The 17,792-nt window shown below is 44.3% G+C and overlaps 1 protein-coding gene across 3 annotated transcripts in view; it reads left to right on the top strand.

Annotated features, from left to right (window-relative positions):
- Positions 1 to 17,792, top strand: part of skap1 (src kinase associated phosphoprotein 1) — a 316,700-nt gene that overhangs the window by 77,381 nt on the left and 221,527 nt on the right. For all 3 annotated transcript variants that reach the window (XM_069906123.1, XM_069906124.1, XM_069906122.1), the window contains exon 4: positions 8,245 to 8,364. In XM_069906123.1, the coding sequence (XP_069762224.1) occupies positions 8,245 to 8,364 (120 nt within the window). The remainder of the gene's footprint in view (positions 1 to 8,244; positions 8,365 to 17,792) is intronic.

A 17,792-nucleotide genomic window follows, 5' to 3' on the forward strand; every position in this document is an offset into this window, starting at 1 on the left:
GCAGTGGACAACAAATTTTTTCAAAAGGTTTGCTTCTTGAAGATAATTTCAGATTTGCTGTCTCACATAGGAAGTTGGAGAAACATTAAATTAACTTGCATATTTAATCATATAATAATGCACTCAAATTGACTGCTCATGTTGCACAACAAATGTAAGGAGCTCAGGGTTGGTCTTGGTCACCAATTTTACAACCAAAGTAGAGCTCATGGGCTTTCTTGAGCCTTAAGCATAAGCTCACCACAAATGTATCACAGCTGTTGCAACATTGACCAGACATTTCTACCGTATTGAATCTTCCTGAAGACAATAAATGCTGTTGTTAAGTACACTCACTCTGCTATTGCCTGAAGAACATGCGCATCATCATGTGTCCAATCTATATCAATGCAATGCACAGCATCTGTATACGTGAGCTGCTTTTATAGCCTGTCTGCATCTATTCTGACTATGCATGCCCAGGCCTATGACAACATTTGCATTGCACCTGTACTGAGAGCATATCCAGGTATGTATGGACTGACCAAAACCGCTTGCTTTGTGGACAATATACCAGTAAACTCAAAATATGACAGAAAATCACAAAAATATGTTGTATCTAAAAATTGGTGTGTGATTAGAAGGTTTTAAGGTGATTTTCATAACCAGCAGCCCAAAATCCATTAAATATACCCAAAAGTGTTCAGGAAGCAAAATCCTCATCATTCATTAGAATTGGATAACAGCGGTGGAGAGTCTGGGCGCAGACTGGAAGATTGCTTTGCTGAGCACCTTTGGTCTGTCAACATTGTGACAGGAACCCCCCACCCAGTGGCGAACCACTTGAATTCCATGCCCCACTCCCATGCTCACATGTCTGTCCATGGCCTCATGTGCTGTCTCACCAAGACCACCTGTAAATTGGAGGAACAACACCTGATATTCTGTCTGGGCCCTCTCCAGCCAGGTGGCATTAACATCGACTTCTCTGTTTCTGCTAACCTGCTCTCTTTTCTCCCTCTCTTCCCTTTGCTGTCTTCTTTCTCTCAGACCTCCACCCCCTTCACCCAGCCATCCCTCCTCCCCCACTTGCTGCTGTGCACTCCCTCCCTTCTCCACCCATTACCTCCTGCCTTTGGGACCTTGCTCCTTACCCCCCCCCCCCACTCCTCCCTGCTTACCTTCTTGTTCAGTCACCTGTGACATTTTGTTTATATCTTAATGAAGGGCTCAAGCCCAAAACGTTGGTTATGTATCTTTATCTTTGCTAGATAAAGAACACTGTTTGACCTGCTGAGTTTCTCCTTCTTTGAGTTTTTACTGTTAACAACAGTGAAGAAACTGGCATCACTGCTACCTTCAGGTGGAAGGTGCAGTAGCCTGAGGTCTCCCTCCAGGTTCCAGAACAGTTTGTTTACATCAGTTATCAGATTCTTGAGCTTCCCCACCCGACCCTGACTTCAAGACCACCACAGATCTGTTTGCACTAATGACTCAGCACAATTTTTGCAGGAAGTCCAAATATAAAGTCTTGATACTTTTCTAACTGAGGGGATGTTTTTAAAAGATCATGGGAACCTCTGCCAGACCCTGTCCCAGGGGAATGAGACCACCAAAGGATGAGTGGGGCATTCAGTGCGGCCTGGACTGAGTCAGCTGCACTTTGTGAATGTTGGGGTGCAGCTCCTTCCAAGTCCTGTACAGTCAACAGTATTACTGCGGGATGCACAAATGGGGAACCCTGCCAGTTTCATTCCCCCCCCCCCCCCCACCACTGGCTTTGGCTTACCCACAATGCTCCTCTTTTGAGGGCATAGAACTGGGATTTGACCCCTCTGCTCTTAATTTCATCACAAGTATGGCTGGGGAATGAGGCACCAGTCCTGAATATTCTGCAACTGTGGAAGAATTGGGGCTGACTCTTCACTGGCCTTAGTTTCTCCAGCAGTCTGAAGGAAAAGCCAGGATAATGGTGGGGGAAGGAGATGTGAAAATAATAAAAAAGAATGTATCAGTGGTAGAATTGTCGCCCGCCATGCAGGAGACCAGGGTTCGATTCCCAGCTGGTGAAACATTGTTCGGCGGCACGGTTAGCCCAACACTGTTACAGCTCCAGTGATGCAGTTTTGAATCCGATGCTGTCCCTAAGGAGTTCTCTGTGTCTGCGTGGATTTCCTCCAGGTGCTCTGGTTTCCTCCCACCACTCAAAATGTACCAGGGTTGTAGGTCAATTGGGTGGCAAGGGCTCATGAACAGAAAGGGCCTGTTACTGTGCTGTATGTCTAAATATGTAAATATGCTCTCTGCTGACAAAGAAAGTAGTAAAAGCTGTCACTTGCCATAGTTGGGAAGTGATTGGCAAGGACTGGGATTTGGGAATGTTGGTTTGATTTGAAGATATCCCTAACAATCCCAGCTCAGCCCCAGTCGAGGGCAATCCTGGCGTTCGAAAGGGCACATTTAAAGCTAATCTGCAGAGAGATTATTTCAGTGAGTGAGTGGACAATCTATGGAGCAGGCTCCCTGGGGAGATGGTGCAAACAGTTTGTATTGATTCTTTCTAATGTGAATTAGATGGCTTTTCTTTGGAAAATAGCATTTCAGGACAGCTTTGTTGAAGACACAGGTACTGTAATTTTAGGACAGGGGTCTTTGCAGAACTGTATTCCTATGGGAAGGGGGAGGGTAACCTGCTATGGACCTATAATCAGTGCCTTATTAAGGTATTGTGGGGCCTGTAGCATATATTTTAAATGGGCCCTAAATTGTGCCTGCTGGCATATGCATATGAAGGGGTGAAGCACTCACACTGAAATTTCCTCTGCCCTCCCCTGTTAAAACTTGTACGTTTTGTTAAAACAAAACTTGACGTCGGTGGCTGGCTCAATGCAGGATCAGTGGCCATCTTCATCACCCATAATCCCCCACACAGCAGGAACCGCTCAGCATTTCCCTGACGCTAACACTGGCAGAACGGTTCCAGGTGCGTGGGGGATTGAGCCATCGCTGGTCGGTGTTGATAACCCCAATTAAATTTAAGGTTAGCGATTTTAGCCTATTACCACCTTTAATCGGGGTTATTAACACAGACTATCAGTGTGGTTTCTCCGAGCTGCTGCACACAGATGAGAATGGAAACGTTTAAATTTATGACGCGGGGACCCTTTAAAATCCGGGGCTCGTAGGGTATGCTACTCTTGCTACTAAGTTGATCCAGCAGTGGGGGTGAAATCCATCCTGATTCACAGTGGGAAACACACAGCGGAGTTGCTCAATGGCCCAAATTAAATAGAAGCTCAAGGTTGTATGTGGTGGCGCTGACAGTAAATGACTTTGAACCCTCGCCTGAAATCACAGCCCACTCTGCATGCTTCCACTCGTGAACTGGCATTGAATTTTAGAAGCACCTGACTTCCGTCAAATTCAGTATTTATTGTCATGAACGTGTCACAAAATGTGTTTGTTTTGTGGTAGAATCACAGTGCAAATATTTCTGAAGACTACGGTTCAAAATAAATAAAATAGTGCAAGAAAGACCAAGTGAGGCAGTCTCTCTGGTCCATTGTTCATCGAGGAATCTGACAGCAGCGGGGAAGAAGCTGTCCTTGTGCTGCTGAGTGCTCGTCTTCAGGCTCCTGTACCTTTTTCCCCGATGGTAGCAGAGTGAAGAGGGCATGACCTGGATGGGGGTCCTTGAGGATAGAGGCTGCTTTCTTAAGGCACTTTTCTGTAGATGTTCTCAATGAAGTGAAGACTGGTGCCGTGATGTCGTAGGCCAAGTTGAGAACTCTCTGGAGTTTTTTTTCCCTGTCTTGTGCATTGTTACCTCCATACCAGACAATGATGCAATCTCAGACATAATCCACCTGTAGACTTGGTGACCTCCTGAATCTCCTCAAACTCCTCACAAAGTCTAGCCATTGGCGAGTCTTTTTCGTGATTGCGTTGACATGGAGGCTCCAGGATAGACTCTGAGATGTTGACATCTAGGAATTTGAAGTTCTTGACCTTCTCCACTGCTGACCCCTTGATGAGGACTGGTTCGTGTTGTTCTGATTTCCTCCTGAAGTCCACAATCATCCCCAAGATTTTGCTAATGTTGAATGCAAGGGTGTGGCTGTGATACCACTCAATGAGCTGATCTGTTTCCCTCCTGTACATTTCCACATTTCTATCTGTGATTCTGCCGACAACCATAGTGTTATTGGCAAATTTGCAGATAGCATTTGATGAATATGATGCTGGTGGAGAGGGTCAATACCTTCAAGCTTAAGGGAGTCTGCGCATTGGAGGACTTCTGAAACCAACACAATTGAGGCCACATTGACGCACCAATAGCTGTACTTTCCAAGGAGAATTGGCATGTCATTGAATGCTCTATCCAACTCCTACAGGTGCTATGTGGAATGTATGCTGATTGGTTGCATCACAGCCTGGTTTGGAAACGTGTTCCCAGGAATTCAGAAGGCTGTAAAGAAAAGGCAAACCTAACTTAACCAAACCCATCACCGGCACCAATCTCCTGTCCATTGAAGACCTCTATGTGAGGTGTTGCCTTCAGAAGGCAGCCAACATCGTAAAGGATCCCATCAGCCTCATCACAATCTCTTCTCACTGCTACTTGGAGACAGAATCCTGAAGTCCAGCATCTCTTAGTTCAAGTTGAAACACAAAGCTGGAAAAACTCAGCAGGTCAAACAGTGTATTTTATGTGGCAAAGATAAAGATGCATAACAGACATTTTGGGCTTGAGCTCCTCATCGAGATATGAAGGGCTCAAACCTGAAACATTGGTCATGTATCTTTATCTTTGCCACATAAAATACATTGTTTGACCTGCTGAGTTTTTCCAGCTTTGTGTTTCGTCTTCATCCACGGTGTCTGCAGACTTTCTTGTTTTATTTTAACTCTACGTTTTTTTTTCCAATAGCTATCAGGCTCAGGCCTACTTTACTATCCAAACCTTGACCCTAAACTACTCTGTTTGTTCTTCTGAAATAACACTTTTGTTGCACTTATTGCAAATGCGAACAGTTATTTATCTCTCTTGTATTTATCATCTCTTTTTCAGACTTGTGGCATATTGTGGTAATTTAATTTGTACATTTGTTGCTGGTGTATCTTGCATGTCTGTGTGGCTGCAGCAGGGAAGAATTTTGGAACATCTGTACATTATACTTGTGTATATAACAATAAAGTCACACCAAGTTTGCCTTCTGATTGTACAAGTACAACGCGACAAACAGTGTTCTCTGGTCCTCGGCACGAAACACACAGACACACAACCAGACATAACACACGGACACACAGACAATCACGTGCAGGACAAGTCTTTCCTCACTCTTTCCTCACTCCCTAAACTAACTTTGCAGGGCCTCTACTCCCCTCCTGCCTGGGCTGGCCCCCTTTTGCCTGCATTTGGCCCACTTCCTTCTAAACCAAGGAGAAAGTTATGGGCTTCAGGAGAACTCAAATCAGTCCTCGTCAAGGGGGTCAGCAGTGGAGAGGGTCTAAAACTTCAAATTCCTGGTGTCATCATCGCCGAGGATCTGTCCTGGAGCCTCCACATTGATGCTATCATGAAGAAGGCTTGCCAGTGGCTATACTTCATGAGGAATTTGAGGAGATTTGGTATGTCCCCAAAGTCTCTTGAAAATTTCTACAGATGTACCGTGAAGAGCTTTCTGGCTGGTTGCATTGCTGTCAGGTATGGAGATGCCAACGCTCAGTGCAAGAAAAGGCTCCAGCAAACTTGGCCTGCGACATCATCGGTACCAGACTTCACTCCATTGCTGTCTTAAGGAAGCAGCCTTTATTCTCAAGGAGAAAAATTCTCCACCTCCCTGGCCACGCCCTATTCACTCTGCTACTATCAACAAAAAAGGTACGGGAGCCTGAAGAGGAGCATTCAATGGCTCAAGGACGGCTTCTTCCCTGCTGGCATCAGATTCCTGAATGAACAATGAACCACAGATACTACATAACTTTGACTTTTTCTTGCACTATTTCATAAGGTGGCTTATATAAATATTTGCCCTGCGATGCTGCGGCAAAACAAATGACAAATTCTGATTCCTGATTCCTAAATCCTTCATATCCATATTTCTGTCCAACTCCCATTTGAACGTTCCCCTGGCAGTCTTTCATGCATACAAATAAATAAATATCGTTTCATAAATATGAGAGCCTCGGATAGTTAGTATGAGCAGTTCCTCTGATCGTTCAGCATTCTCACTGCCCATAGGAAGAATCTGTTCCTCAGCCTGGTGGTATTGGCTCTGATGCTCCTGCATCTCTTCCCTGATGGTAGTAGCTGTGTGCAGGGTGGAAGGGGTCCTCGATGATCTTGCGCGCCCTCTTCACACAATGTTCCCAGTAAATCACGTTGATGGGTGGGGTGTGGCAGGAGACTCTAGAAATCCTCTCTGCCACTCTTATGGTCCCGTGGATTGACCTCCAATTTGTCTTCCTTGTACTCAAGAATACAGGTCCCATCGCACTGAAGATTTCCTGAAGTGACGAGGACAAATTTTCAACCCCACACTGAGAGTCTGATCTGTGATACTACATTCTACATTCCCTCCAGTGTTATTGTTCCAGGAAACAATTGAGCTCAGAAAGACACAAGATGCTTCCACTGCAGGTTGAAGCTCCCTTTTTGGACCAATGTGTTTTTAATGCAGTGCAGGGAATGTGGAGCGAGAGAATGATGCAGAATTTTCTTCCACGGTTCGTGAGATTTTAATCCATGCAGTTGGTTGAATGGATAATATCAGGCAAAATATTGCTGATAAAGATACAGTATCAATCCTAAACTCAAAAATGGGGGTCCCAATTCAAAATCTTATTTGAAAGGTGTCACCTCTATCGGTGGTTCCCTGGAATAACCCACCCAGACTTGATGTTCAAGTTGTAGACTGACCACAAGGAAGACTGCAACCATTTCCATTCAGTCAAAATCAAAATCTGCCTCCAAAATGCATTCCAAAAACCAGCTGTCCTGGTGCCAGGGTTCACTACTTTGTCTAGGTTTTGCATTTCTGCCATCTCACCTCTCCATCTTAAATCAAAATCAAATAGTTGCAGATACTGCAAACGTGAAATAACATCAAGAAATAGGCAGGCAGCTCATTGGCAGGGTCTCCAGCCTGAAACTACTTTTTCCCCTGCACAGATGCTGCCTGGCCTATCGGAGGTTTCCAGCACAACGACCTGAGTTCGAATCCAACATTGTCTGCAAGGAGTTTCTACATTCTCCGTATGACTGCGTGGGTTTTCGTGGGGTGGTCCGGTTTCCTCCCACATTCTAAAGACATCTGGATTAGTAGATTAATTTGTCACAAGGATATATTTGGGTGGTGCAAGGTGGTGGGCTGGAAAGGCCTGTCACGGTACTGTATATTGAAATTAAATTTTTTAAAAATTATTTGAGATCCATTTTGTGAATAGTCTGAACATACATTTAAGATCTTGCGTTCTATCACCATTTGATGTGAGTTACATCACTGTAGTGGTCAAAGATGGGTTATCTATGGCTCAGTGAGTGGTACTCTTACGTCTGGACCAGAAGTCTCCAGTCAAACACTGGGGGCAATTACAGAATCCAGGCCAAAAGTCCCAGTTCATTGTTGAAAGCGTACTGCACTGTTGAGATGGTCTTTTCAGGTGGGACTTGAAAGGAAGCCCCATCTATTCCACACGTGGAAATCAATGATCCCAAGCCACTATTACAAGCAAGAACAGACTTTGGTCAATGTGGCTGGAAAATAAGCCCTCTGATCAATGTCGTGGTAATCTTTTTGTGTCTGGCATATTCTCTATTGTATCAGAAGTATTATATTGGCTGTGAAGACCTCCTGAAAGGGATGTGGAAGGTCCTATGGAAATGCAAGGAGCTGAGCCTGTTTTAGCAGAGATCCATAGCTGAGCAGTGTATGGGCAACAACTGTGCATCTTATTTTGGCTGCAAGAGCTTGTTATTGCTTGAATCTCTATTACTGATTCTGTATTCAAGATGGTCAAAAGCAATTGAGGTGGTGTATTTGTTTGGGGTTGTTCAGAGCCTGCATTGACTTTTGAAAAACCTTTTGACTTTTGATCTTAGTTCAGGCCACCCCTGAAGTTGTGCATTGGGTATTGGGGATGGTTGGGTCTAAAAATCTATTTGCTGGGATGGTGTCATTGGTTTGCCATTATGTGAATGTTTCAACCAGTTCAATTAAGCATTTTTAATTTGCCTTGTCTCTCTCTCTCTCTGTGTGACAGGAGATTCTGGTGACTGGGTGTCCAGACACGAGGACAGTTCTGACGATAACCAGAGTCTGACCTATGTACCCTCAGGCCTCTCAGACAGTGTGTCAGTCGCCTCAGAGAATCAGGAAGATGGTATGTAATATTTGTCCTCCTCTCTCATGTGCACATTAGTATGCGAGCCTAGTCCTGCAGTTTCGGCCTCGGGTCACTCTGATACCGATCTGGCAGAGCCCAACGATAAGCTGACTGTCAGCAGCAGGGTAGAGGGATGTTTATCTGTTGCAGGGTGAGATAGCTCTGGTGCCTTCATCACCAGTCCACGAGACCTCTGACCTGTCACCTCCGCCAGCCAGGAGGAAAGGGCTGAGATCAGACTGCAGTGGCCCTGGGGCTGAAAAGGTTTTCAGGGTGAGGAATACATAAACTGATACCATGCCTCTGTACCCAGGTCAGCTGGAAGTGTGTGCCATGGATCATTCCTACCACTGTTTAAATAACTGTTATTGGAAAGTGTTGGATTTAGTTTTGAAAATGAATGCGATTGTTACATATCCTCTGCATGCATGCCCCTCTACTCTTGCACGTAGTCCAAACACAGGGGTTTGTCCACATTCCCTGCCCCACCCTGCACACTGCTTCCTGGAGCCTGGCCTTGTTTATACTGGATGACCAGGTCAGCAGTGTGTCGGCAGCCATCAACTGTTCTCTCATGTGTAAACCAAGGCTGGCTTTAAAAATGGACGATTTCTGCAAATTAGAGATTGTGTTCCTATCACACTTTGATTCCTTCACAGTGCTAGCTTTTTATTGCCCTCTTGGCAATAATTATAACCTCCCAGCACATGAGATTGTGGAGCAGTTGGCCACATAGCCCTTTGAGCTTCCTGTTGATCCAACAACATTGTCGCTTCTCCATTTGGTTCCCAAAGTGCTGGAAGATCCATCGATATCACTGCTAAATATATTCTGTGGCTCACTGCCCACAGTGGAGAGAATTTCAGTGATGGGCAGGCCCCTGGACAAATTCCCTTCTTCATAGGCACAGCTGAGCCCCTCATCCTGAGACCTTGCTGGACTTTTGTGTCAAATCCTCCTGCAATGCCATTTGTCTTTCTAATTGCGTGGTAGAGTTTCCAGTGTTCTATTACAAGGACAGCCAGGTCCACCTGAAAACCAGTGCCCTTAAACTCTCACTGCTTTTAAAAAATAAAGATTTCAGTTTAATTTTTCTACCAAAGTGGTTGACCCCATATTTTTCAAAACTATATTCTACCTGCCACATTCTCTTAATCTATCTGTGTCCCTCTGGAACCTCTCCGAACCCCCCCCCCCCCCTCAGCTGCACTCCCATCTAGATTTGTACTGCAGTCGAGTACCCCTTATCTGAAGTGAGTGGGAGCAGACGTCTTTCGGTGTTTGGGTTTTTTCGGATTTTGGAACAATGGAACTAACAGTACAGTAACATCAGCAAAATACCTGTCTCAGCGGTTAAACAGCAACAACAAACAACGGCCGGCTTTTTGAGCGCTGACATGACGCCACAAGTGGAAAATTCACATGAAATAATGTTCAGTATTTACCAAAAAAAAACCACCTCCCCATCACCAGTCCCTGACCACCTCTGCGCTGCCAGTCTCCGACCACCTCCCTTCCTCCGGTCCCTGACTACGGTCCCTGCTCCTGCCCAGGAGCCCGAGGCAACTTCTTCGATGCGGACGGCACCGTGCCCCATGTTGAGAATGGAGTCACCGTCGCTGACTCCGGCGACAGCCAATGCTGAAGACTTGGACCCAGCTCCGTTTGGCATCTTCCTGGCCAGAAGCAAAGATTTTTTTTTACTATTATTATAATCAAACTGGAGCCAACAAAGCATCAGAGCCCCACATGGGCAAGTCAGGTGTTGAATTTTTTTTTTGCACACTTTTGACGTCATGTTGGTGCTAAATGTTTTTTGGTTTTTGGATCTTTTCGGTTTACGGATCTTATCTTTCAGATAAGGGGCGCTCGACCTGTATAAGCATATTTGGATACAGTGTCATGAAATCCTTAAGTACGGAATCAGGCCCAACTTGTCTACACTGAACCTTGTTCCCTCCTGCTTTAAGCCCATGGCCACATTAAGCCCATCCCCCTCCAACACTTTCCTAGCCATGTAATTATCAGTGTTTCTTAAAGGAAGCTAATGGCCCTGCCTCCATCACTTTGTGTACCAGCTTTTTCCATGTTCTTCACCCTCTGAGTGAAGAACTGTCCCTTCACCTCCCCTCTAAATCCCATCCCTCTAACGTTATGATTATGCCCTCTTGTCTTAGATTCTCCCATTCTAGAAAACAGACTCACTGATAGCTGACAAGGGCCCTGGCCCAAAATTTAGGTTACCTTTAACTTCCTACGGATGCTGCATGACTTTTTAATTTTAATTTTTAATTTGGACATGCAGCATGGTAACAGGCCCTTTTGGTCCATGAGTCCATGCCAACACTTGTATCCAATGCCCCAACTGATGAAGGCAAGACCAAACAGTCTCTTCACTACTCTGTCTACCTGTGCTGCTATCTTTAAAGAACTGGACCCCTGAGTCCCTCTGTGCCATAACATTGTTTTAGGCTGCAGCTGTTAATAGAGCGTCCTTCCCTGGTTTGATTTATCCAAATGTAGCACCTGGCATTTCTCCCAGTTGAACTGCATCTGCCATTTCTTATCCCAGTTCCCCATCTGCTTTAGATCCCTTTGCAAACTCGGGTAACTTTCTTCACTGATCATGTTTCTGTGCTGTCCGCAAACTTGTCCGCCTTGCCATAAACACCCTTATTCAAATTATTTATATATTGCAAAAAGCAAGTCTTTGTACTGAACCCTTCTGTGAGGTCACGCAAACTCCTCCCTTTTGTTGAAGGTTCCATTGAACCTGCTCCACTATCATGTTATCCATTTAAATTTGTCCCAAAGAAAATTCTGGCAAGTAAACCCACCTCTGCATCGATGTATCCTAATCAATTGGGGCAACAATAGAGAAAAGTAAAACCCAAAATCTGCAGATACCTTGATGAATGGCTCAAGATAGGGATAGACAGAGTAAATGTAGGTAGGTTTTTTTTCCCACTGAGGGCAGGTGAGATACAAACCAGAGGACATCAGTTAAGGGTGAAAGGGGAAATGTTTAGGGGAAACTTCTTCACATAGAGAGTGGTGGGAGTGTAGAACGAGCTGCCAGCTGAAATGGTGAATGCGGGCTCAATTTTAACATTTAAGAATTTGGACAGGTTCATGGATGGGAGGACTATGGACTGGGTGTAGGTCAGAAGGACTAGGAATGAAAATGGTTCAGCACAGACTTGAGGGGCCAAGGTGGCCTGTTTCAATGGTGGAATTTTTCTGTGATACTATGGTTGGTTATGTATCTTTATCTCTGCTACATAAAGTACACTGTTTGACCTGCGTAGTTTCTCTAGCATTGTGTTTATTACAGCAATTGAGAGAACAAGTTTTCAGCTTGCCAAGGATGTATGGTTCCATGCTGTGTTGCAGTGGTGGGGTTAAAAGCAAAACATGGATTTTATGGACCCTAATAACCACTTATTAATCACCCCCCAACCCATGGTGACTTGGGGGTTTAACCTGTTGCAACTGCTCTCATTCCCTGGTGAACTTGCCAGAGTTTGTCACTCTATTAATGGAGAGTAGGGGAGAGGTGGTGCCTGAAATGGTCACCTAACGTTAATAATGGGGAAGGCATTGAAATAATGACATTGTCAGGCATAATTAACTCGATCTATTAGATGTGACGTTTAATCTGAAAATAAGTTTTCAGGAAGTACCTGAATCTTTTGCTTTTGGGGCTTTTAAAGTGTGATATTTAAATAAGTAAACTCCACTTCTGAAAATGTTTTAATGCACTCAGAAATTATGGAGGTTCTGTGTATTATGTGAAAGAGCCCTGCAAGGACGATAAGTTGCCATTTGTGTAGAGAGTGTATGATCTTTATTTGAAGTGTATTCCTTCTACCACAGTGCAAGTTTAGTTGAGACCATCGAGAAATTATTTATTTATTCTAAACTAGTGGTTTTCAAACTTTTTCTTTCCACTCATTTACCACCTTAAGTATTCCCTATGCCATAGGTGCTCTTGATTAGTAAGGGATTGCTTAAGGTGGTGTGTGAGTGGAAAGAAAAAGGTTGAAAACCACTGTTCTAAACTCAATAGTGTTGTCCCACTGCTCTAGGAATTAATCTGGTGTACCTTGGGTTCATTGTCCTTATCCCAGCTATGGCTTTCCTTAAGCAGGGAGATGTAAGTTGTCTCTGCCATTGTATACAATTCATTTCTCCATAAACCTTCCAGAGTGCTTGCTGTTTCTGGACATTAACTTACCATGATTTGTGTTCAAGGACACCCGGGCACTTCTGAACACCAACAACATTCAGTCTCCCACTATTTTTTTAATGGTCGATGCTTTCATTTTTCCATCACATTTGCTAACCTCACAGGTTCCAGATTTTATTCTCTAGGACACAGCTGAAGCCATTTATTAACCTGTCCATATTTCCCTCAGACCCTTGCTGCATCTTCCCCACAACCCATACTGCCATGCTGTTTATCAGCAGACTTGGATAGATTACACTTGATACCTTAATTCAAATCAGTATTTAGTCAGTATTTATCCTTAATGATCATTTCCAGAACTAATTACCTGATTGTTGTCATGTGCAGTTTTGGATTTTCTATATTTCAACTGTGTCCACAATTTATTAATTTTGAAGCCATCAGGGTGTTCTAAAGAGGAATATGAAACGTAGGCCTTTCTAACATGATAGAACAACCATTCTCAACCATTTTTGACTAGAGTTATGTACCACTGAGACTCTGCTCAAAGTTTATGGGCCCCTTGCCTGTGAAGCTGTTGTTTTGTTGGTTTCTTCTGTACTTCTCTGCTATCGACCACGTTTTTTAAAAAAAAGATGATTTTACTCTGTGCCCCCACATAAATATGCTGTGGTCCCTGGGGAAGGAAAGAGTGGGTGTATATGGGTCCCGGTGAGAATGGTTGCAATAGAAAGCCTCAATTTCAGGGAGTGGATTTAGAACGAAGATAAGGAGGAACTGCTTTCCCCAAAGAGTAGTGACTCTGTGGAATTCTCTGTCCGAGGAAGCAGTGGAAGCTGCCTCATTAAAGTCAGTTAGATATTTGCTTCGTTGGGGAATTAACGGTTATGGGAAGAGGCGGGTAGGTGGAGCTGAGTCCACAGCCAGATTAGCCGCAATCTATTGAATGGTGGAGTAGGCTCAATGGTCCAGGTGGCCAACTTCTGTCCCTATTTCTGATTATGTCAGAATCCTGTCCAGTCGTATCACTGCTTGGCACAGGAACCGCTTTTCCTAAGACTGCTGAGCATTGTGAAGGCAGCTCAAGCCATCAAGGAAATGTTCCGTGTCCTCCATCTATACCTGCTGCTGTCTTGAGAATTAAAGGACCCATCCCACCCCAGTCACTCTCTTCTTCCCCTGCCCTTTGGACAGTCGATTTATTAGTTTGAAAGCGTGCACCTCCATACTCGGGTGAAACATGAAAGTCTGCTGACACTGTGATTTAGTAAAAACACAAAAATGCAGGAGGAACTCAGCAGGTCTTGCAGTGTCTGTAGGAGATAAAGATGTATAACCACGTTTCGGGCCTGACCCCTTCTTCAAAGTATGAAGAAAATTTGGATATATATCATGACCTCCTAAGGACACTGCGAGACTTGTTGAGTTCCTCCAGCATTTCTGTGTTTTGGCCTGCAGATTCAAGGACAGTTTCTTTCCTGCTGTTATCAGGTGCTTGAAAGGAATTCCTATTAGTCTAAGTTTATGCATAAGTTGACTGCACTTTTCTCTTTAACTCTATACCCTGCACTTTTGTCTTGTGTGGCACTACCATGCATAACACTTTGATTTTATCCTTGTACTACCTCCTGTACTATGTAGAGGTTGACCTGACTGGATAGACTGCTAAACGAAGCTTTACACTGTATCTTGGTATGCGCGACAATAAACAATTCAATTTGATTCGTCATGATTTGTGGGAGCTTATTGAACACAAATTGGGAAATGTGCCTGACAGAAATAGAGTATTGAGTGTTGACGCCACTTTGCCATTAACGAACTGCTGTTCTCTCCTCACTGTGCACTTTGACCAGTTCAGAGTTCACAAGACAAAACCGAATTCACAATATCTGAGTATTGATGAGTCTTGTCTGCCTCGCAACATCTCCCAGGCATTTGGAGTGCAATCTGAGATGGAGTACTGACGAGAGATAATGCTTTCTGTTTCACTGTGCTGTTTATTAAAGGGAGTAATGACTGTTGTGGTGACAGCCACTTTGCACTGTGTTTATTGTTCTTGCTGCAACAGACAGATTATAGCTCTCCTAATACTGACACACACTCAAAGAGCTGTTAGAATAAACTTCACCAATAAATTAAGCTTAATGACTTGGTGCTGCAGCCCTCCATCCTCAAATGTTGAGTCTTGCTGAGAGATTTCTGCTAATGTTGGATTAACCATCACCTACATCTTCAGAGAGCAGTGTTTGAAAATGATCAAAAGCCTCCAGAATGCGAGTGCTTTTGTCTAATAGTGCTGTCCAAAATGGTCGTGATCCGTGCATACCTCAGGTGTCTGTTGCTTGATGGATGGACTTTGCTGGCCTCTCCTTTTTTCACCCTCTGTGAACCTCAGCTTGTCCAAGGCCCTGCCTGTGTTCAAACCTACCCCAGTTGTTCTAACGTCCCTGAGGTAGATGACTTGGCTGGCTCATTGCCTGACAACACTTTGGCTATCGTTGCATTTACATTCCTCACTTTTTACCAATGCACGCACCCTCCAGCTCCTTAACGATGCAGTCATGCAACAGATTAATTGCGTATATGCTGCTCCCTTCTCACTGCCATGGCAGTTGTTCTTTCAGCTGCTGAGATCGTTACTTCCCTTTCTCACTCCTCCACCCTCTGGTGGTGAATAGTGAGATATGAGTGTGCCTTGACACCGGTTGTTACCTTGTCTCTGCCAGACCCTGGGCATTTTGCCAGTCAGAACACTCCTGCCTCTCTCCTCCTCAATGTTCAATTGCTCATCCACCCTGAGGAAATGATCTCAAGCCAGCTGAATGATGTGTGGTGCTGTGCCAGGTCTGGTCATGACCACGTAAATACTTTGCGTAGCTCCTGGCTTGAACAGCAAGTCGAACCAGCCTGACAGAGCCGAGGCATCTGCTGGAAATGCCCAGCAGATCGGGCAGCATCTTGCAAGAGAGAAATATGGCCTTCTGTTGTGACGAGAAGCTTGGTAGGCTAAAGGGTCTGCCCCTACTTTTATTTTCTTGTGTTCTCAGAGATAATGAGTTTATTGTCATATACATGGTGCAATCCAGATATGCACTGATGGTTTAACCATTAAAAAGCACGAAACACAGTGGTGGGGGAAGGGGATGGCGAGAAAGGTGTGGTGGGCAGGAGCTAGTGAAAAGTGGCAAGAGCTAGATTGCCACCATCGCTGCCACCTTGGAGAGTCAGGGATGGGTGACAAGCGATGCCAGATCCCAAAGTAATCAGACTTTATTGTCAAGAAAATGTCAACAAATTCAGGCTTTTTCCACTGAGGGTAGGTGAGGTACAAACCAGAGGACACGGGTTAAGGGTGAAATGGGGATAAGTTTAGTGGGAACATGAGGGGGAACTTCCTCACACAGAGCAGTGGGAGTGTGAAACAAGCTGCCAGCTGAGGTGGTGAATGCGGGCTCAATTTTAACATTTAAGAAGAATTTGGACAGATATATGGGTGGGGGGGGGGTATGGACTGGGTGCAGGGCAGTGGGACTAGGCAGAAAAATGGTTCAGCACCTTCTAGAAGGGCTGAAAGCACCTGTTTCTATGCTATAATGTTCTATTTGTTGTTTTGCAGTAGCATCACATTTCCATAAACTATATTTCAAAATATTTTTTTTTAAAGTGCAAGGAAAAGAAAAGAGGACAAAGTGAGGTAGCATGTGATGGCAGAGGGGAAGAAGCTGTCCTTGTGCCGCTGAGTGCTCATCTTCAGGCAGAGTGAAGGGGTCCTTTGGGATAGAGGCTGCTTTCTTAAGACATCACCTCTTGTCGATGGCCTCGATGGAGTGAACTCTGGCGCCTGTGATGTCGCAGGCTGAGTTAATAACCCTCTGGAGTTTTTTTATTTTTCATACCAGATAGTGATGCAACCAGCCAGAATGCTCTTCATGGCACATGAAGATGTTTTCAACAGTCTTTGATGACATTCTGAATTTCCTCAAACTCTTACGACGTATAGCTGCTGGCAAGCCTTCTTCATGATTGAATTGACATGGAGGCTCCAGGACAGATCCCCTGAGATGTTGATACCCAGGAAGTTGAAGTTGTTGGCACTTTCCACTGGTGACCCCTCGATGAGGACTGGGTCGTGTTCTCCTGATTTCCGCATAATGATCTCCTTGGTTTTGCTGACATTGAGCGCAACCTTGTTGTTGTGGTGAGACTAGTCAACTATCAATAAAATAAAGAAGGGTGGGGCCCAAATAAGGATGTGCAGAGGAGGTACGAACAGCAACACAGGAGCCACTGCCATCCCCTATTGTAGAGGAACATGGGAGAGGTAGTTACCATGATAAAAGTGACCAACTCGTAGGGGCTGAAGGATATTAATGGGGGTGCTGTTCTTCAGCTTATGTTCAACCTTGCTGTCTTGTATCTGACACCAGGGCAGATGTTCAAAATCATCTTGAAATGATGGGGCCAAACTCTGGCATGGAGCATCACCTTTTGAAGTGGACAGGCCTTCAGAAACTTGTTAGCCCAAGTTAAGACCGCAGTAATGCCACGTGACTGTTATTACCCTTCCAACATTCATGTAGACCAGTGGTGTTCAACCTTTTTCTTTCCACTCGCATACCACCTTAAGTAATCTCTATCCCATAGGGCCTCTGTGATTAGCATGGGATTACTTAAGGTGGTATGCGAGTGGAAAGAAAAAGGTTGAAAACCACTGATGTTGACCTTGTATTTCATCACCCACAGACCCAGTCCAGCATTTAGCAATGGCAGATGTTCCCTGAACAGTTTCAAGTCGGGAATGACAGAGCTGCAGAATTAGAGGCTAATGAAGGGTTAAAATCAGCTACATCTCTTTTTTCTTTTTTCTCTCTCTAAGTGGTTTTAAACTGAAATTAATTAGTTTAATTTTGCCATCCAGAGAAGGAGAGGAAAAAAATTAGCTTTTTCTCAGAAATCTGCTGTAATCCTTGGAGGATAATCTAAAAGATTTATTGGAAAGTGAATGAGAGCACATTGAAAAGGATTGAGTGGAAGGCAGAGGAGAAGGGAGCTTTTTTTAAAATACATTTCTGGTTAGATTTTCTTTTGTAAAAAAAATTAAACAGAATTCTTAAAGGCGACGATAAATGAATTGAGTTTCACAAAATAATGATTCCTCTGTTGAGAGAAACATTGTAACAGTCACCTCTGGATCTTTTTAATTCATTTCTAATAACATAATTAGACATCTAATTAT

Source organism: Narcine bancroftii, chromosome 12 (genome assembly GCF_036971445.1).
Source record: "Narcine bancroftii isolate sNarBan1 chromosome 12, sNarBan1.hap1, whole genome shotgun sequence".
In the NCBI taxonomy this organism is placed as follows: Eukaryota; Metazoa; Chordata; class Chondrichthyes; order Torpediniformes; family Narcinidae; genus Narcine; species Narcine bancroftii.